Here is a 21,557-nt window from a genome sequence, read left to right on the forward strand (position 1 = left end):
TGGATCTAGAAGATATAATGCTAAGCGAAAGAAGTCAGAAAAAGACAAATACCATGTGATTTCACTCATATCTGGAATTTAATAAACAAAGAAAAAAGATGAATCCAAACAGACTCTTAAATACAGAGAACAAACTGATGGTTGACAGAGGAGAGGTGGGTGGGGGGATGGGTGAAAAAGATGAAGGGGATTAAGAGGACACTGATGGTGATGAGCACAGAGTCATGTATACAGTGGTAGAATCATATTGCACACCTGACACTAATATAACACTTACTTATACATGAATAAAAAAAATTTAAAGAATAATGGCACAACAGATTTGTTGATTTCTTTATCTTGGAATGAAAATGTGACACATTTAGTTTCTGAAATCATTCATAAATTGGAAAAAAAAATGGGGGTATTGTCCTATTATTGCCCCTATCCAGATATATAATTGAGTAACTATAGCAGGTCTGTGCAGTATAAGCCATTATTTCTTCCCCCCAAATGATTATGCCCCCTTGCATCTTATTCAGCAAATTACCTTAATTTCATACGCAAAAGGTCTCCATTTATGATTTCAAATGTGCAAACCTTAAAATTGCACACATAGGATATATACCTCTTTTCAAATTAAATGAAATGGGGGGGAGTCTTATGTCTAAAATATACCTATATTTACTACATAGTTAAAATATCAAATGAAATACACTATGATGAAATGACATCACACTGATACAGATACATTCCTTTTTTATATGACTAGTCAATGTGGGAAGATATTTTCACCTGTGTGGAAAAAGTTAGTAATAACCTACAACAACAAATCCTGAAGTTATACAAAGCTGCATTCTCCTTAGAAGGCCTATCTTCTTGTCTTACAAGTCACAGGAAGGAGGCATGACAGTATGTGTTATGAATGTACAACTTAGGAAGATACAGGGGTGCCTGGGTGGCTCAGTCAGTTAAGCATCTGCTTTTGGCTCCGTTCATGCTCTCAGGGTCCTGGATGGAGTCCTGCATTGGGCTCCCAGCTCAATGGGGACTCTGTTTCTCCCTCTGCCTCTCCCTCCTGCTCACACTCTCTCTCCCTAAGGAATAAACGAAATCTTAAAAAAAAAACAAACAGGAAGATATATGAATATATGTGAATTAGAAAATAAACAAAAGAGAAAAGTGAATAAATTGGAAATGTATGAATTGGTGGATGCAAGCACCATTTTTGGGTGTTATATGCAACTAATGAATCATCGAGCTTTACATCTAAAAACCAGGGATGTACTGTATGGTGACTAACATAATAAAAAAATATTATCATAGGGGCGCCAGGGTGGCTCAGTCATTGCGCATCTGCCTTCGGCTCAGGGCATGATCCCAGCGTTATGGGATCGAGCCCCACATCAGGCTCCTCCGCTATGAGCCTGCTTCTTCCTCTCCCACTCGCCCTGCTTGTGTTCCCTCTCTCGCTGGCTGTCTCTCTCTCTGTCAAATGAATAAATAAAATCTTTTAAAAAAATAGTATAATAAAATAATAAAATAAAAATTAAAAATTAAAAAAATAACATGTTTTTTCTTCCAAAACAGATTCAAAAACTCTGCTTAGTACAATCTTCTCCATATTTAGAAGTGTTCCTGATAATTTTTTTTTTAAGATTTATTTTCTTTGAGACAGAAAGCAAAAGCCAGTGGACAGGTAGAAGGAGGGGGAGGAGAGAGAGACAGAGAGAGAGAGAGAGAGAGCGCGCACCTGCAGATTCCATGCTGAGTGGGGGAGCCCAACCCAGGGCTCAATCCCAGGACCCTAAGATCAAGACCTGAGCTGAAATCAAGTCAGACACTTAACTCACTGACACCCAGGTGCCTCTGACCTGGGGTTTTGAGGCCAAGTTTTCTCCTAGATTTCAAGCTTCATGCCCTGTGTCTGAGCTCTCCAAGCTTTACCTGGGATCTATTGATGGTCTTTTTTTTTTTTTTTTTTTTTTTTAATCACCCCTGAGTGTACTTGTTTGGCCTTCAGGTCTGATTCAGATTCTTCCTGAAGGATCTGTGCAGTCTTTAGTCTAATTCCTGTTGGGAATGGGACTGCTCCTAATGGAACTGGGCTAGCCCTCAATCTGAGTCCTTTTAAAAGCAGACCCTTCCAGTGGGAACTCTGTCAGTTGCAATTGTGTAGGCTTTGGTCCTATTCCCCTTTGCAACTGCACTCTTCCCTTTGGGACTGTGCCTGTTGGAACTGCACTAGCCTTCAGTCTCTGGTCTGTTTGGGACTGAACTGTTCTCTCTGAAACTGGGCTGGCCTTTGGTATGATTCCTTCTGGAAACAGGATGGCCTTGAAATTCTTTTATAAGAAATGGGATCCCAGTCATCAAAATGCTTTAGGGCATTTCACCCATGGGGACACTGGATGGTTTTATGTTTAAAAATAGTCTTTAAATTTGTATGGAACCAGAAAAGGCCCCAAATCTCCAAGGAACTGCTGAAAAGGAAAAACAAATTGGGGGCATCACAATACCGGATTTCGAGCGGTACTACAAAGCTGTGAATTCAAAGACAGCATGGTACTGGCACAAAAACAGACACATAGACCAATGGAACAGAATAGAGAACCCAGAAATGGACCCTCGGCTCTTTGGGCAACTAATCTTTGATAAAGCAGGAAAAAACATCCGGTGGAAAAAAGACAGTCTCTTCAATAAATGGTGCTGGGAAAATTGGACAGCTACATACAAAAGAATGAAACTTGACCAATCTCTCACACCATACACAAACATAAACTCCAAGTGGATGAAAGACCTTGATGTGAGACAGGAATCCATCAGAATTCTAGAGGAGAACATAGGCAGCAGCCTCTATGACATCGGCCAAAGCAAACTTTTTCATGACACATCTCCAAAGGCAGGAGAAACAAAAGATAAAATGAACTTATGGGACTTCATCAAGATAAAAAGCTTCTGCACAGCCAAGGAAACAGTCAAAAAAATCTAAGAGGCAGCCCACGGAATGGGAGAAGATATCTGCAAATGATGCTACAGATAAAAGACTGGTATCCAAGATCTACAAAGAACTTCTCAAACTCAATACACGAGAAACAAATAAATAAAAAAATGGGCAGAAGATACGAACAGACACTTTTCCAATGATGACATACAAATGGCTAACAGACACACGAAAAAATGTTCAAAATCCTTAGCCATCAGGGAAATTCAAATCAAAACCACACTGAGATACCACCTTACGCCAGTTAGAATGGCAAAAATAGACAAGGCAAGAAACAACAATTGTTGGAGAGGATGTGGAGAAAGGGGATCCCTCCTACATTGTTGGTGGGAATGCAAGTTGGTACAGCCACTCCCGAAAACAGTGTGGAGGTCCCTTAAAAAGTTCAAAATTGAGCTACCCTATGATCCAGCCATTGCACTACTGGGTGTTTACCACAAAGATACAGATGTAGTGAAGAGAAGGGCCATATGCACCCCAATGTTCATAGCAGCATTGTCCACAATAGCTAAATCGTGGAAGGAGCCGAGATGCCCTTCAACAGATGACTGGATTAAGAAGTTGTGGTCCATATATACAATGGAATATTACTCCGCTATCAGAAAGAACGAGTTCTCAACATTTGCTGCAACATGGACGGCACTGGAGGAGATAATGCTAAGTGAAATAAGTCAAGCAGAGAAAGACAATTATCATATGATTTCTCTCATCTGTGGAACATAAGAACTAGGATGATCGCTAGGGCAAGAAAGGGATAAAGAAAGGGGGGTAATCACAAGGGGGAATGAAACATGAGAGACTATGGACTATGAGAAACAAACTGAGGGCCTCACAGGGGAGGGTAGTGGGGGAATGGGATAGACCGGTGATGGGTAGTAAGGAGGGCACATATTGCATGTTGCACTGGGGGTTATAAGCAACTAACGAATCATCGAACTTTACATCGGAAACCGGGGATGTACTTATGGTGACTAACATAATATAATAAAACATCATTAAAAAAAAATAAAAAATAAATAAAACAAAATAAAATAAAATAAGGGGGCAATATGAGAAAAAAAAAAACAAATTATGGTCCCTCTGGAGGCATATTTTTAAATAAATGGACTGACCTAACCTGAAATAATTGACAACTTCAATGGCCATGATGAGGAACTTTTGATCATCCCAACCTTAATTTTCTCACACCTGAATGGACTGCCATGGTTCTAAAATTGACAAAACAGGATACCGATTACAATAGGTATTTGGAAGCTGCCAAATGCTAACAAGAATCGAAAATTGCATCTCTCCAAATACAATTTGTAAACTAAATGAGGGGGCGACGGGGTGGCTCAGTCAAGTGAGAGTCTGCCTTCTGCTCAGGTCTTCATCCCAGGGTCCTGAGCTGAGTTCCCCATCAGTCTCCCTGCTCAGTGGGGAGCCTGCTTCTCCCTCTCCCTCTGCCTGCCACTCTCCCTGCCTGTGCTCTGTCTCTGTCAAATAAATAATTTTAAAAAATTAAATAAATGATGCAAGCATACAATTAAAGAGACAAAACAGGGCTTCTGAGTCCTCTTCTTCTCCTCCCCCACTTTCTTTGTCTAAGGAGGGGAGGCAACCACATTGTGCTCAGGCCACACCTCAGGCCCCACCTCCAGCACCATCTCCCTCTGTTATCTCTGCACCCTCTCATCTCCTCTGCTCCCACACTCTTATCTGATGTGGGAAACAAAGACAGAAGAAAAATTGTTAAATTTCCTTACTTCCTAGAGCCCAAGTCCTTGAAACAGGCAGAGTGACATTCCTCTAGGGACTCAACTGCCTTGATGTTAATACTTTGCTAAGGCCTCTCTCCCTCTTTTCCTTTTACCAAACCTTCCTTTTCCTCTGAAGCTCTCTCTGCTTCCTCCTCTCCTAAACCTCTTGAAACCTGCCCCTTTGAAGTTAAATCTCCTGAGGATCTAAATAGATCCCACATTTCCAACTTTTTTTTTTAAAGGTTTTATTTATTTATTTGACAGAGATAGAGACAGCCAGCGAGAGAGGGAACACAAGCAGGGGGAGTGGGAGAGGAAGAAGCAGGCTCATAGCGGAGGAGCCTGATGTGGGGCTCGATCCCATAACACCAGGATCACGCCCTGAGCCGAAGGCAGTTGCTTAACCACTGTGCCACCCAGGCGCCCCCCAACTTTTTTTTTTTTTTTTGACTACAGTTGACACACAATATTACATTAGTTTCAGGTGTACAACTTAGTGATTCTATAACTTTATACATTAGGCTATATTCACTACGAGTATAGCTACCGTCTATCCCATTACATCACTACGAACCATCATTGACTGTATTCCTTATGCTCTGCTTTTTATTCCCATGACTTACTCATTTCATTACTGGAGGCCTATATCTCCCTCTCCCCTTCACCCATTTTGCCCACCACATGATAGTGAGTGTGCTGTGTCTCCTTTGTTACAATATGTAGATGATTGGCATCTCTGCTCCCCTCCTCACACCTCTTCACAGGAAGACAGCATCCACCTGGGAAAACTTTTGGCCTTAAAAGGGTCATGCAGTCCCCAAAGAAAAACTGCAGTTTGCTCAAACTCAGCTTAGGTATTTAGGTCACCTGATCTCAGAACAAGGACAGTACCTGGATCCAGGTAGACTCAAGGCATCCTCAATTTCCCACAACCTAAAACTAAGCACCAATGACCAGGCTTTCCTGGACTGGCCGGCTACTGTCAACAGTGGATTCCAAACTTCTCTTTTAAGGCTCAGCTGCTATACATTTTACTAAAACATGAGAAACCTAACACAATTATTCAGAAAGAGGGGGATGACACCGCTTTGAAACTTTAAACAAAAGTCTACCATTAGCCCCTGCCCTTGGAACTCCTAATGACCAACTTCCCTTTTTCATCTCTCTGATACGGAAGGGAATGTCCTTGCAGTGCTCACCCCAAAACACAAGGACCACCATCATCCCACAAGGTATAAGAGTCAACAGGTAGATGCTATGGCTGGGGGATACCCGCCTGCCTCAGAGCCATTCCTGCCACTGCCCTCTGGGATAAGGCCACTGAAGAATTCATCACACCATCCCCTTTAACCATCCCTGCACCCCATGTAGTAGAAGCCCTTCTGAACTCTCCTCACACTCAACATTTTCCAGACAGTCACCTCACCTCCTATGAAATCCCCCTGGTACCACTCCTCACATAACTCTTTCTGGTTCCAAAAGCCTCAACCCAGCCACCCTTCTCCCCTCCTTCACAGATGAAACCCCCCCACAGCCACTTCACACCGACAGGTCACCTGTTGACTCCCTGTGACAATTTTCAGCAAACTGCTCTAACCAAAGCACACTTTTCATGCTTTCCTGATGGTTCTTACTTAGAGGAGGAAAATGATAAATATCTCGCCAGCTAAGCTACCACAACTCCCTTTGAGGACACTGAGGCAGCACCTTTCCCTCTGGCTACTTCAGCCCAGCAGGATGAGTTCTGTGTCCTTAAGGCAGCTTCTATTGTAGCCGAGGGCAGCACTGCAAACATGTAAGGTGATACTCGGTATATGCTTTGGATAGCTAGCTCATGGTTTTGGAATATTATGGAAGAAACGAGGTTTCCTTCCTTACAATGGGGATGAGATTAAAAATGGCTGCTAGGTCTAAAATTCATCAGATGCCATGCTTTTGCCTGCAGATCTAGCTATTATTAAGGTCCCAGGGATATTCTGCACTTGACTTTCTGGAGGCCAAAGGAAACCACCTGGCTTATAGTTCTGCCCAAAAAAAAGCTGCTCAAAAGGACACCGAGAGCCAGACCTCTGTCATGTTCTGAAGGGATGTCCTACCAACTGACAATTGGGAAAAATTGAGCAGACATGGCCAACAACAGGGCCCAGACAAGGAGAAACAATGTTGGGAATCTGATGACTAGTTGATAAAAAGAGAGAATTCCGGTTTGGATCAAATAACAATATGGCCATCTCCAAAATTCTAAAATTCCCACTCCTGACAACTGTACAAATATTAAACCATTGGTCTACTGACAAACTGATAGGGTTGATGAACCAGTATTGGTGGGGAAATGCTAAGAAGACTGCAGAAGGTGCCAACCTTGCTTGTCCCACTTGTCCAAAATACGATCCTGGAAAACAAATCCATACCTCCCCTGGGCATTTTAGACTGCTCAATGAACCATTTGAGATATGGCAAGTGGATTTCATGCAACTTTCTCATCTCATGGAAATAAGTTTGTGTTAGTCAATGTGCCTATGTTATCTCACTGGACCAAAGCTTTCCCTTGTAGAAAGGCCAATGACTCTTCTGTGGCTAAAATCCTGTTAGAAAAAATTCTCTCTCCGGGAAAAGCTCTCTTGAACAGCACAATGACCAGAAAACCCATTCTACCGTGCAGGCATTTCACTGAGTTTGTGATCTTTGGCCGGTTTTACAATACTTTCATTGTACATTACTATCCCCTAACCTCACAACTGGTCCAACACCATAATGGCAACACTGGGGACCCAATTGGCAAAATCTGCAGAGACTTTCCAATGACCTGGGCCAAAGGCATTGCCAATACTTCTTCTAAATCTCAAGGCCATCCCCTTTGGAGCTCTGACTCCCAACCTTGGAGATAGTCACTGGACATCCATGCATTTGACCTCTGCCCCCTTTTGACCTGGAGTTGAGAAAAGGGGATATATTTCAATAATGCAAAGATCTAGTTGCTTCTATCAAAATGAACATTGTTGTAGCAGAGCAATCTTTTCAGTGTCCACTCCCAGGGGATAATTATCTTGACCATCACACCCTGCAAGCTGGGGATTCTTTCTCTTGGGAAAGACACTTCCACAGAGATTCTCTTCAACCTCCCTTGAGAGGACCTTATCGGATACTGCTAACCAAACCTTGTGCTGCCAAATCCCAGGGAATGGGCTCTTGGGTCCACGGGACACATTTAAAGAAGGCACCAGACCCTGACTGGACCTGGACACCATCTGGTCACGAGAACATAAATACTTCCCAAATTGAAAGAGAAAACATCTGGGGAGACAGCTTTCCCCCACATGTCCGGACCAGGCCTGCATTCCTTTTCTCACTGTTGCTCCTCCTACCTCTTTTGTGCAAAGAACATGCCTTTTTCTGCATTTCCCAGTCTCTTGCAAAAGGAGGAAACCTCTTTGGAGTATGACCTTTCCAGAAATAGCCTCATTTTTATCTTGTGAGCATTTCTAGAGTTTTAGAAGTTTCAGAATTCAAAAGTCTTTCTTTTACCTAAACTATTAACTGCACCCTGATTCCTTTTGTTTGTTTTTGTTTTGTTTTTGTTTGCTTTCTTTAAAGAAACAGAATTTTTAATTTATTAAAAACATTAAAGACAAATGAAAAAAAAAAAAAACCATGCCGTGTTTATAGACAGAGAAATTCAAAATCATAAAAAAATGTCAATACTTTTCCAATTGCCTTGTATATTTTATGCAGCAGCAATTAATATCCCAATATGAGTTTGCAAGAAATATGACAGGCTAATTCTAAACTTGATACGGAAGAGCAAAGACCCATAGACAGCCAAGATGCTTCTGAAGAAAAAGGAAAGGGGAGGGCGCCTGGGTGGCCTCATTCGGTTAAGCATCTGCCTTCGGCTCAGGTCATGATCCCAGGTCCTGGGATCCAGTCCCACATCGGGTTCCCTGCTCGGCGGGAGTCTGCTTCTCCCTCTGCACCCCCTCCCATGTGCACAAAAATAAGTAAATAAAATCTTTAGGGGGGAAAAAAAGGAATAAGGAAAGGAGAACTGCCCCACCAGATATCAAGAATTATTATGAAGCTATAAGATTTAGGATAGGGTGTTATTCATGCTGGGAGACTAATGACTACCACTAGTGCACCCAGACCAGAATCACAAATGTATGAGAACTTCATCCATGACACAGGGGGCACTACAGATCACTGGGGAATGGTGTATGAAATACATGATGTCAGGACAACTGGTCATCCACATGGTAGATCTCTATCTCCTGCCATACACAAAATCTAATTTCCAATGGATTTACCGACTTCAAAATGAAAGATAAAACTGGTTAAACTTGCAGAAGAATATATAGAAAGATATCTTTATGATCCCAGGATAAGAAAATACTTCTTCACCAAGGCAAAAAAACATTCTTCAGAAAGAAAATTGGTAAGCATGACAACGTTAAAATTAAGAATTTTTGCTGGGATGCCTGGGTGTCTCAGTCGTTGAGCGTCTGCCTTCAGCTCAGGGCGTGATCCCAGAGTCCTGGGATGCAGCCCCACATCCAGCCCTGCATCAGGCTCCCTGCTCTGCTGGGAGCCTGCCTCTTCCTCTCCCACTCCGTCTGCTTGTGTTCCCTCTCTCACGGGCTCTCTCTTTCTCTGTCAAATAAATAAATAAAATCTTAAAAAAAAAAGGAAAAGAACTTTTGCTAACAAAAAGATACCTTAGAGAAAAATTAAATTAGAAACCAGAAAAAGATACAGGCGTCCCAGGAAACAAGAATATTTGAATGAAATCTTTGAATTATACTTTATCATTCAAACTCCAGCTAACTTTTATATGAAAATCAGGAACCAAACAGATTCTGAAATCTAGGTAGTCTTCATTATTTTAACTCAGCTATCTGAATTCAAAAACTGATAACAAAGAATGTTTTATTCATAACACGCACAACCAACCACAGATCAATATCCAGAATATTTGAAAAGCTAATTCCTACATAACAAAAAGAGAAAAGCAAATAGCCCAATGGCAAAACTAGAATTTTATGGAAGAAAAAAATCCTAGTGGTGAATAAAAACATGAAAAATGTTCAACCTCAATAATAATCATAAAAATTCACCTTAAGGCCACAAAGAGTAACCCTTTTACATTCATCAGGTTGGCAAAAAATTAAGCTTGGCAAGACCAGTTATTGGTGAAGATAGGAATTCTATGCAGTACTGGGACAAGTACAATTGGTACAACTATTTTGAAAGATACTCTGCATTATCTTGCAAAACTCTACACGTTCATTCTTACAAACCAGAAATTCCAATACTAGAAAATGTATATGCCCTATTGAAAATCTTGAACCTACACACCAGGAAACGTGTGAGAATGTCCGTTGCAGCATTGTTCAGAATAACAAAAAACTGGAAACAATTATTCACCAAAAGCAGAATAAATAAATGGTGCTATACTTATATAATTACATAGTTTGAACATCCGGATTCTAATCCAAATGCATGGTTTCTGAATTTATAACATAACAGACCATTACTGATAACACATGGAGTTTTAAACAGCTCTTTTGAGATAACAATACTGTTTTGAAATGTCCCGGAAGTATTCCTATTCTTGCAACAAGTTCTCTAATGCTTCATGTTCCCCAGTGTATCTGTATTCCCAGATGTACTCAGTGATTTCATTTAGTGCATTCTCGCAGTATTTCACTATTTTGCTCCCAGACACTTGAGGAAGACACTTCCAGGAGGCACACGTGACTCCGGGTTTGCCTTCATAGGGAGAAACCTGTCTTCCTTCAGGTAAACAACTGCCAATAAATATTTTCAGTTGGCTCCTTTCAAACCTAGGGTCCTGGGTTAGAACCAACACATGGTTTGGAATTGTCATCTTGCTTTTGATTCTGTACTTGCTGTCTGTCAATCCTTTGTAGAAACAGTGTCCCCAGTGAGGTGATGCTGGCTCACTGGTCTCAATCTCGAGCAGATACAGACTTCACACAGGAAGTACATGAGAGTTTCTCCCTTCTAACCTTCCCAGTTCTTCAAGTGTCACTTGAGTAGTTTACAACTGTGATGCACATTTCCTCCAACATGAGACACGCCACCAGAAAAAGACCTTGCTGGCACTGAAACACAAAACCACTAAATACAAAGAACTTGACTGCTGATCAGAAATTCTTCCAGGGACACCTGGGTGGCTCAGTCGGTTAAGCATCTGCCTTTGGCTCATGATCCAGTGAGTCATGATCCCAGTATCCTAGGACTGAGTCCCACACTGGGCTCCTTGCCCAGCGGGGAGCCTGTTTCTCCCTCTGCCTGATTCTCTCTCTCTCTCTCTCTCTCATACACACACGCACAAATAAAATCTTTAAAAAAAATTCTTCCATGGAAACTTTTTTAAAGTTTTTTAAATTACAATGACCTCAGTTATACTCATTTCAAGTGTGCAATCTAGTGATTCAACACTTGTAGGCAACACCTGGTGCTCATCACAAATGCATGACTTAATCCCTATCACCTATTGAACCCATCCCCCCAAACATCTCCCCTCTGATTACCAACAGGTTGTTCTCTATAGTAAAAAGGCTGTTTTCTTGGTTTGCCTCTTTTTTCTTCTCGCTGCTCATTTGTTTTATTTCATAAATTCCACAAATGACTAAAATCATATAGTATCTGTCTTTGACGGACTTATTTTGCTCCTCAAGGCAAATCTTGATCAGAACGGGGAAATGTGAAAAGTCGTAACGGGAAATGCCACAAAACAGTCAGGAGGTTTTGGCAGGGGGAGCTCGGACACACTCTCACTCTGAATAAACTGGGGACCCAACAGGAAGACATGGACTTGACCTCGCACGTGAATACTCCACTATTCCAGCTACAGGAACTCTATTCTCATCTCTCCATCCCCTCCCCCCAGCCCCCACCTCCCAACAGGACTCAACCATGAGAAGCCACAATGATTTGAACTACCAGATGCCTCCAATGGACTTTTGGTTCCTAACAGCCTTCTAAACTGCCCCCTTTTCGCCTGAAAACAGTGAGCCTCTCTGATGCTCCCCAATGTGCCTAAGGGTTAGTCACTGCTTCTTTGTCCTACATTCTATTCTTCTTCCTTCCCAAACAAAACCAACTTCGGCTGATAAATCCCTCAGAGTTTCTACCTTTAAGGTTACAAAATGGAGGGCAGTTTGTGTTTCTACCTGGGTCTCAGGTTCCAGCAGAATTAGGGAAGTGGGACCCCAGCTCATTCTTTTAGGAAGTCCTGAGAGTCAGCAGTTAGTGCATTCAAGTCCCCACTGAAAGCGGCTCCCGTTCCTCTGAATTTGGCTCAGGATTTCTCCCCAGAAACAAGCCTGCATCTGTAACAAGCCAACCACAGCATCTCTGATGTGGTGTCGCAGGACCCCTCAAGCCACGGATCCCTGAGTAAAACAGGTCTGTTCAAATACCCGCAGGGAAAATGAGGACTGAACCAGGGGAACAGCCCTCAAAATGCAAGCGACTGTGCTGCTCACTTACCAGCATGTCCTGGGAAGCCACCCAGAGCCGCCCCCTCAGCACTCAGCCAACAAGGCAGCTTCTTCCTCTACCTCGGGAGGCGACAAGTTGCTGCAAAGGCCCCAGGGTCTTCCCAGGGTGGGGGCCGAACCTACTGAAATGGCAGCTTTGGCGCTCTATTCCCTGCAGCCAGAGAGGGGCCGGATCCTTGGGGGCCTTCCAGAGCCCTTCCTGCTCTGAGGCGCCCTGTGTCAGAAAAGGCCACAGCGCGCCCTCTGCTGGCCGTGGCTGCGCACGCAGAGAAACCGCCCCCTTCCTGTTGGAGGTGCGCGCGCGCCCTCTGCTGGCCTCCCTGGGAATCCCTGCAATGCTCAAAGTCATGACCCCTCAGATGGAGGGACAGAGGGTGCTCTGTTCCACCCAAGCCATCTCTCTCCATGATAGATCCTAGGGTTCGGCCCCACAATGCAAAAGGAGGGGTCCCCATCTTCCCAAGGGAAACGTCCTCTGCACAGCTCTGCCCCAGAGAGGTCGGAGGATTGGGCTCAGGGAAATCTGACGCCCTGGATTCCCGCCTTCTCCAGTCCCAAAGCTCAGAGTAGCTACCTAGACCTCCTCCCCCCTGGTCCATGGTCCACCTCCACACACCTAGACCAGCAACTGCTTTTCATCCTTCCAACTCCTCTTTGTCTCTGCTTTTCTCTACCCCCTCTCCCTCTCTTGGTTCCTCTCACTTTCCAGGATTTGCCCAATCCCCCCACCACCCACTCAGTGTCCCTCTCCCTGACAGTCTCTTTCTCTATCTCTCCCCAGGCCCTCAGGCCTTCTGCTCTGTGCAGCCCTGTCCAGGACCACCACAGAGGACCACCTCTCCTGTCTCCCCCTCTCTCCTGCCATCATTCGGCCCTGGCCCTGCGCACAGGGCATGACAATCCCATTTACAAAGGCTGCTCAGGCTGACCTTGGCTGTAGCAGGGCAGTTACCCGCCTCTCCAGGGCAGAATGTGGACAGACAGACCTTGACACCTTGGCCCAGCCATGACCCCAAGGCTGCTGGAGGATGTCTTCTTCCACAACCTGGAGAGAAGGAGGGCTTTGCACGATCCAGGAGCTCTGGTGCAGAATGGACTGGAGTAAAGGACCTAAGAAGCAACAGACACATACACCCAACTCCTGCGTGGTGAGAGAGGAATGGGTCTCCTGTCACTGGCCTCTTCCCTGCCCATCCCTCAACATGGAAACTGTGGAGGATTATGGGGCATCAGGGGTCTTACCAAGAACACTGCCACCATCAGCGACCCTCAGAGCCCACCCGCTGTTGCGAGGCAGCTGGTGAGGTGAAACCAGTGCACAAAACCTGGATTAATGCAGGGCCTCCTCACCGGTCTCCCGGGGCCACTACTGACCCTTCATACATTCCTCACCATCACAACAGACCACTGCCTGGGGACAGACACCTATCCTGCTGATCACCACACACCCCCAAAACAAGCAGACACCATGTACTCAAGGGTATCTATCACCAGAGTTAATACAACCACCAACAGATCTAAATACAGGGTGTGTCCACCTGCCCAGAAGGACTGCTTGGGCCCCTTGCAGTAAAGATGCCACAAAGGGTAATCTTGCTACTATCCTCCATCACCACCACTGCTGCCAGTTTGTTTCTGTGTGTACAGGATTCACACTGTGCTCTTGGAGGGGAATGACTGTAGGTCCTCGTGAAGGCAGACGCTGACACACAGAACCATGAAAGGTTTATTGGGGGGATACGAGGAGAGACAGAGCACAGGGGACAGGATGGGCAGGGAAGGCATTCAGACCATTAGGCTCATCTGACACCTTTACAACATATATACTCTGCATAGCCTGGTTGTTACCGCTCAGGGAGATCTTCAAACTTCAAACTGACTGTCCTGTAAGTCAAACAGATTTTGGATTATTTCAATGGGATCTTATGTTCTGCCATATGCAATTTGCCTCCTATAGTATATCTGAGGCCTTGGATGAACACCTGAGTGTGTGGCTGCCTCTGTGAGTCTATATGTAATAGAAAATAATTGTCTTCACATCTCAGACATCAATGTCTGAATGTACCCATTCTCAAAAGTATCTTTTATTTCCTTCTTGGCTAGGACCTGAAATTTAATAGAAAAAAAGGAGGTCATTTCTTTGTTGTTGAAATGAGGATCGCTGCTATCTGGGCTGAGATGTTCTACTCCAAGTGAAATTTCAAGGTCTTAAATGAACACCTTTTGATGATCATCTGCATGGAGCTATTTTTTTAAACAGTGAGTAGGGTGAGTGGCCAAAATCCCAGATATTTGGCACATTCTTTTTTTTTTTTTTTTTTTTGAAACAGAGAGAAAAAAACAAAGACAGAGAAAGGGTAAACTTGTGAGTGAACAGGGAAGGCGGAAAAGGAGAGGGAGAGAGAGAAACCCTAAGGGTCTCCACACTCAGCGTCAAACCCGACCTGGGACTCAATCTCAGAACCTTGAGATCACAGCCTCAGCGGAAATCAAGAGTCCAATGTTTAACCGCCTGAGCCACCCAGGGGCCCCTGCAGATTCTTTATGTACTTCAACTCCTGTGCCTCTAATGACCTCAGAAACCAATATGCTCCAGGTTTCAAAGAAAACAAAGCTGAGGTTCTGAGTAGGCCCCACGGAGAGCTGGCATTCGGGCTGAGACATCAGCAACACAGGCAAATCCGCAGGATACTGTGGCAGAAGTTCTGGGAGATGCAAAGCTACAGGCAGGGAGGGGACTCAGATGCAGAGGGTGGTGACAGGGCTCGAGCTAGGGCGGCTCCTGGTCAACCCCGAATTCCCCACTAAGAGCCTCACTCAGGCTGAAGCCAAGGCAGCAGCTCTCTGATCTCAGTACTGTCTTCACTTTCTCACACGGGCGCACACAAACTGAGGCAGACAAGAATCCCCAAAGAACCAAGTTAAATTTCCCACATCTCCACGGCATTCTTTCACACAGTTCAGAACTTTCAAAAATTTAGGGAAACAATAACCTTTATAGATTATGAATGAACAGCTTTATGCCAACAATGACATTTTCACGCAAATAACTGCATTATTCACACTGTGTGACAGACACACGCAGCAACTCGGTGTGGACCTCACTCTGCCTTCACACTCGCTGCTTAAGCTGCTGGCCTGCCAGGAATGGCCTCCGCTCTACCTGAGAGAGACCATCCACTCCCCTGAGCACCTCCATCCTGCTTCTCATCCACAGTCTCCTGTTTCTGTGTGACCCACGGCTCCCTCTCCTGTCCTTCAGATACATCGCTGGTGCTTCCCTTATAAGGAACACAACGTCTGTGTGGTTTAATGAACGTGTCCCTCCCTTCTCTCAGACACCCTAAATTCCTAACGTTAAGAATAGACCTCATTCCTTCCAGAGCGCAGGATATGGTCTCTGTACAACATCCATGCGCACACCTGCTGTGCCGAGCTCTAGGAGAAGAGAGGCTCTCCTTCACCGCAAAGGGACCTGCCAACCACCTCAGTAGGAGTGAAAGATGAAGTCCATCAAATGGATCTCCTGAGCAACTTGGAGAAAGTGATCACGTCCTCAGCAACATTCACTCCCCCACGACATGAGACGCCTGCACGCAGGACCGCTATTCCTCATGGGGGACGCACCAGCGTCTATCTCTGACCCACGCCACAGAAAAGAAAGAGGACGAGCCCATAGGAAGTGACTGAGCCACATTCCCACAAAACCTCCACACCTGCCTCCAGCATCTGCCACTGTCTCTCATTCTCACCTCCCTGAGCCGACAAGAGGGCTTCCCCCAAGTATCCACAGGTTGCAGAGGATGGGGCAGACCCCAACCCTAATGATGAATCAAGGGACCACAGCCCTGCTTCAGTGGTTTACGTAACTAATGAAATGTCAGCTCAAACTCAACACACTGCACATGAAGTGAGAGGTGTTTCATCCCTCCAGGAACAACAAATGTGGACTCTGGACATGCACAACAGTAAGAAATACATGTCTGCCATTGTGCAATAGAGACACTTCCTTCACACCAATGGCACCTGCCCCACTGCTCAGTGTATGGAAATAGTTAAGCACAAAGCATGTATGACGTGAGAACTTCAGGATGTAACAGTGTCCCAGCCGGGTTTCCCATGCAATGTCAAGACCTCAGCACAAGTCTGCCTTTGTTCCACCCAAACATCCCTAAGGTGACGATCTGGAAACACAGAAGCCTGTAGGCTCTGGCATGAAGACATGGCATTTGAAAGATAAACGGCACCACACACAGATCCCAAGATATACCCAACAGATACAAGGCCACACACGGTGCTGCCCAGACAGGAACAGGATTCCAGAAATAGTTACAACGGGAAACAGCCACCGCATTTACCTTGTCCTTCTCTGGGACCTCCTTGGGAGCGGTGCCACTGTTGTCCCCTTGAGCGCCACAGGCTTCTGAATGGGAACAAGGCCCTAGAAGAGACAGAGGTGGATTAAGAAGGGTGTTGACCACGCATGATTCAAGCCAAGCTTCTACACCTGCCCCAGCCTGTTCTACACTCCCACTCTCAGGTCCATCCACATGCAGAGCGTTTCTCACAGGTCTCCCCTGACCTCTGTGGACAAAGGAGAGACCACTCCCTCACCCTTGATGATATGACAACTCTGCACAATAGAGATGATTTAATAACTAATCAATAACGCTAGACAACTGCGGCCTCCACACGTGTAAGTGATGTGAAGACTGTGCTCCATTAAGCCAAGAGCCCAAAACATCATGTCTGTGCAGTGCACCTGGGCAATGCTTTTATGTCTGTCTATTGCACATTGTCACACTTCTCAATGGCAGACCCCTGCTGCCCAGTTCTATATAGAGAAACGAGACAGTCCACGAAATGGATGTCCACAGAAAGTTGAGGAATGTTCCTGTGTCCTCACTCAGGTTGATCCTTGCATTGCAAAGCCTCGTGGTACCTCCTCTATATCTTCTCCACCGACACAAGTGGTCACATGATGAATACGCGCTACAACTCACATCATGCAATCCAGATCATCTTACCACATGGTGGCGGAACGAAGGGCGAGCAAGGCCCGCATGACGACCAAAGTGGAGGAGGGTGAGGTGGCCCACAGCCAATGAAGCCTGGTAATGTGGCCCGTAAGGGAGGACATGCAGGTTGGCCAAGGAAACCTTCTCACATCTGGACCCACCTGCAGACAGACAGGAAAATAGTTTGGTGAGAGAGACAGAAGTTGTAACACCAAGAGATGAAACCCAAAGAAAGAGCTCTCAGCATCTGCCTCCTTCTCCAATACCACGTTCCAGCAGAGCCGCATCCGTGCTAGAGAACTTGACCCCTCCCCACTGCTGCCAACCATAACAAGGGGGGAGAGGGGAATGGATATTACAGGAATAACCTACTGTCACCAAACATCACTAACCATGTCTGCCAATGGTCACTAGCAAGAAGTAGCATCTTCAAAGATGAAAAAGGAGCATGGCAAACTAGTGAAGGCAGGACACTCCAGACACGGAGGCATCGGGATCCTGGACAACACTTCATCTTTCCTCCTCAACCACACAGAATATTTTGGTTTGTTAACAAGAGAGAGAATGTGATGAAACTGCCCTTTCTTCTCAGGAATCCGAGCCACTCGAGGCGAATCCTTTGCCTGCAAGCCCCTGACTGTCCCCATGCTGCCTCACTTCCTGACACAAGGGTCTTCTGCTCTCTGCAGTTTCTGTCCATGGCCACAAACACACGAGGAATTAGGGGCCTGTGATCTGACAACGGAATTAGAAAAGTGTTTTCCGAAAGGAACGTGATACCAATAACCCTTCTATAACTCAGCAGCTGTGCTTATCTTAAAACACAGTCACTCGGACATTTCAGCACACTGAGTTCCAGAGTAATTTTGTCCAATAGGAAATTACGATGGGAAGCATAAGTTAGAGAAGCCACAAAACTGTATATGCTTTCCGATGGAAAACTCGAGAACGTGTGATGAGAGAAGAAACCTGCTCTCACTGTGACTTCGGACCAAACGACCTGCTCCTAGAAGCCCAACCGAAGGGCTTGTGGGGCACCGGTCATGCAGATAATCGCTAACATCCCCCCTTCAGAAAGTGTGTGTCACAGTGTGTTTTGCGACACGACACTAACAGCTTTGATCATGCAAAATAGTTGTGGAAAGGGTACAAGGAGAGGGATTCTGTATAGCACGTTTACCAGCAGAAGTAAAACAGGGATGACTTACGAAACATGGCCTATCTAAGCACATTCCAAACCGCAAAGCAGATAATAAAAAATGCACGGAGAGCTTCCCCTAGTTTCCAGTCGTGAGGATGACCACAGACCTTGTCACAGGTTAATCATCTAACCGCAATACGAACACAATAGGTATCGCACCTGTACATACCCCAGTGGGAATCAGGCAGCCCAGAGACTTCAGTGTGCAGTGAGCTGTCAGCTTCCTTGAGTTATTTCCCCCATGTGCACTATGGGTGAGCAGGGGTACAAAAACGCACACACAGACACACACACACACACACACACACACACAAGACACACACACAGTGAGTGTTCTGCCATCCTTCACCTCTAACCACCTGTGGCTTTGGGAGAGGCCCCCAAAGATGATGATTTGTAACGGAGAAGCCTGTCAGCCCCTGCGTGAACTGCTTGTATTTGAGAGGTGAACGACGCCACAGACAAACTGGATGACCCACCCAACAGACACAAGGCCAGGACACGGTGCTGCCCAGACAGGAACAGGATTCCAGAAATGGTTACAACTGGAAAAAGCCACCGTATTTACCTTGTCCTTCTCTGGGTCCTTCTTCGGCACGGTCCCACCTTTGTCCCCTTGAGCGCCACAGGTTTCTGAATTGGACCGAGGCCCTAGAAGAGACAGAGGTGGATTAAGACGGGTGTTGACCACGGAAGATTCAAGCCAAAGCTCTACACCTGCCCCAGCCTGTTCTACTCTCCCACTCTCAGGTCCCTTCCAGATGCAGAGCGTTTCTCACAGGTCTCCGCTGACCTCTGTGGACAAAGGAGAGACCAGTCCCTCACCCTTGGGGATATGACCACTCTGCACAGTAGAGATGATTTCATAACTAATCAATAACGCTGGACAACTGGGGCCTCCACACATGCAAGTGATGTAAAGACTGTGCTCCATTAAGCCAAGAGCCCAAAACATCATGTCTGTGCAGGGCACCTGGGCAATGCTTTTATGTCTGTCTATTGCACAATGTCACACTTCTTCTCAATGGCAGACCCCTGCTGCCCAGTTCTGTATGGTATAACGAGATAGTCCACGAAATGGATGTCCACAGAAAGTTGAGGAATGTTCCTGTGTCCTCACTCAGGTTGATCCTTGCATTGTAAAGCCTCGTGGTACCTCCTCTACATCTTCTCCACCGACACATGTAGTCACACGATGAATACGCGCTACAACTCACATCATGCAATCCAGATCATCTTACCACATGGTGGCGGAACGAGGGGCAGGGGAGGCCCGCATGTCGACCAAGGTGGAGGAGGCTGAGGTGGCCCACAGCCAATGAAGCCTGGTAAAGTTTGGTCCATAGGGCAGGGCATGCAGGTGGGCTGAAGAAACCCTCTCACATCTGGACCCACCTGCAGACAGACAGGAAAATAGTTTGGTGAGACAGACAGAAGTTGTAACACCAAGAGATGAAACCCAAAGAAAGAGCTCTCAGCATCTGCCTCCTTCTCCAATACCACGTTCCAGCAGAGCCGCATCCGTGCTAGAGAACTTGACCCCTCCCCACTGCTGCCAACTAAAACAAGGGGGGAGAGGGGAATGGATATTACAGGAATAACCTACTGTCACCAAACATCACTAACCATGTCTGCCAATGGTCACTAGCAAGAAGTAGCATCTTCAAAGATGAAAAAGGAGCATGGCAAACTAGTGAAGGCAGGACACTCCAGACACGGAGGCATCGGGATCCTGGACAACACTTCATCTTTCCTCCTCAACCACACAGAATATTTTGGTTTGTTAACAAGAGAGAGAATGTGATGAAACTGCCCTTTCTTCTCAGGAATCCGAGCCACTCGAGGCGAATCCTTTGCCTGCAAGCCCCTGACTGTCCCCATGCTGCCTCACTTCCTGACACAAGGGTCTTCTGCTCTCTGCAGTTTCTGGCCATGGCCACAAACACACTTGAGGAATTAGGGGCCTGTGATCTGACAGGGGAATTGGAAAAGTGTTTTCCAAAAGGAACGTGATACCAATAACCCTTCTATAACTCAGCAGCTGTGCTTATCTTAAAACACAGTCACTCGGACATTTCAGCACACTGAGTTCCAGAGTAATTTTGTCCAATAGGAAATTACGATGGGAAGCATAAGTTAGAGAAGCCACAAAACTGTATATGCTTTCCGATGGAAAACTCGAGAACGTGTGATGAGAGAAGAAACCTGCTCTCACTGTGACTTCGGACCAAACGACCTGCTCCTAGAAGCCCAACCGAAGGGCTTGTGGGGCACCGGTCCTGCAGATAATCGCTAACATCCCCCCTTCAGAAAGTGTGTGTCACAGTGTGTTTTGCGACACGACACTAACAGCTTTGATCATGCAAAATAGTTGTGGAAAGGGTACAAGGAGAGGGATTCTGTATAGCACGTTTACCAGCAGAAGTAAAACAGGGATGACTTACGAAACATGGCCTATCTAAGCACATTCCAAACCGCAAAGCAGATAATAAAAAATGCACGGAGAGCTTCCCCTAGTTTCCAGTCGTGAGGATGACCACAGACCTTGTCACAGGTTAATCATCTAACTGCAATACGAACACAATACGTATCGCACCTGTACATACCCCAGTGGGAATCAGGCAGCCCAGAGACTTCAGTGTGCAGTGAGCTGTCAGCTTCCTTGAGTTATTTCCCCCACGTGCGCTATGGGTGAGCAGGGGTACAAAAACGCACACACAGACACACACACACACACACACACACACACACACACACACACACACACACAAGACACACACACAGTGAGTGTTCTGCCATCCTTCACCGCTAACCACCTGTGGCTTTGGGAGAGGCCCCCAAAGATGATGATTTGTAACGGAGAAGCCTGTCAGCCCCTGCGTGAACTGCTTGTATTTGAGAGGTGAACGACGCCACAGACAAACTGGATGACCCACCCAACAGACACAAGGCCAGGACACGGTGCTGCCCAGACAGGAACAGGATTCCAGAAATGGTTACAACTGGAAACAGCCACCATATTTACCTTGTCCTTCTCTGGGTCCTTCTTGGGCACGGTGCCACCTTTGTCCCCTTGAGCGCCACAGGTTT

The 21,557-nt window shown here is 45.7% G+C and overlaps 1 protein-coding gene across 1 annotated transcript in view; it reads right to left on the reverse strand.

Moving 5' to 3' along the window:
- Positions 1 to 19,827, reverse strand: part of LOC125281634 (uncharacterized) — a 58,834-nt gene extending 39,007 nt beyond the window's left edge. Inside the window, exons 1-5 of the mRNA XM_057315277.1 lie at positions 19,709 to 19,827; positions 19,036 to 19,118; positions 17,276 to 17,427; positions 16,607 to 16,689; positions 13,235 to 13,358 (exon numbers count right to left, since the gene is read on the reverse strand). Coding sequence (XP_057171260.1) covers positions 13,235 to 13,358; positions 16,607 to 16,689; positions 17,276 to 17,427; positions 19,036 to 19,118; positions 19,709 to 19,746 — 480 coding nt within the window. The 5' untranslated portion in view covers positions 19,747 to 19,827. The remainder of the gene's footprint in view (positions 1 to 13,234; positions 13,359 to 16,606; positions 16,690 to 17,275; positions 17,428 to 19,035; positions 19,119 to 19,708) is intronic.
- Positions 19,828 to 21,557: the final 1,730 nt, after the last annotated feature.

Source organism: Ursus arctos, unplaced genomic scaffold, assembly GCF_023065955.2.
Source record: "Ursus arctos isolate Adak ecotype North America unplaced genomic scaffold, UrsArc2.0 scaffold_2, whole genome shotgun sequence".
NCBI lineage: Eukaryota > Metazoa > Chordata > Mammalia > Carnivora > Ursidae > Ursus > Ursus arctos.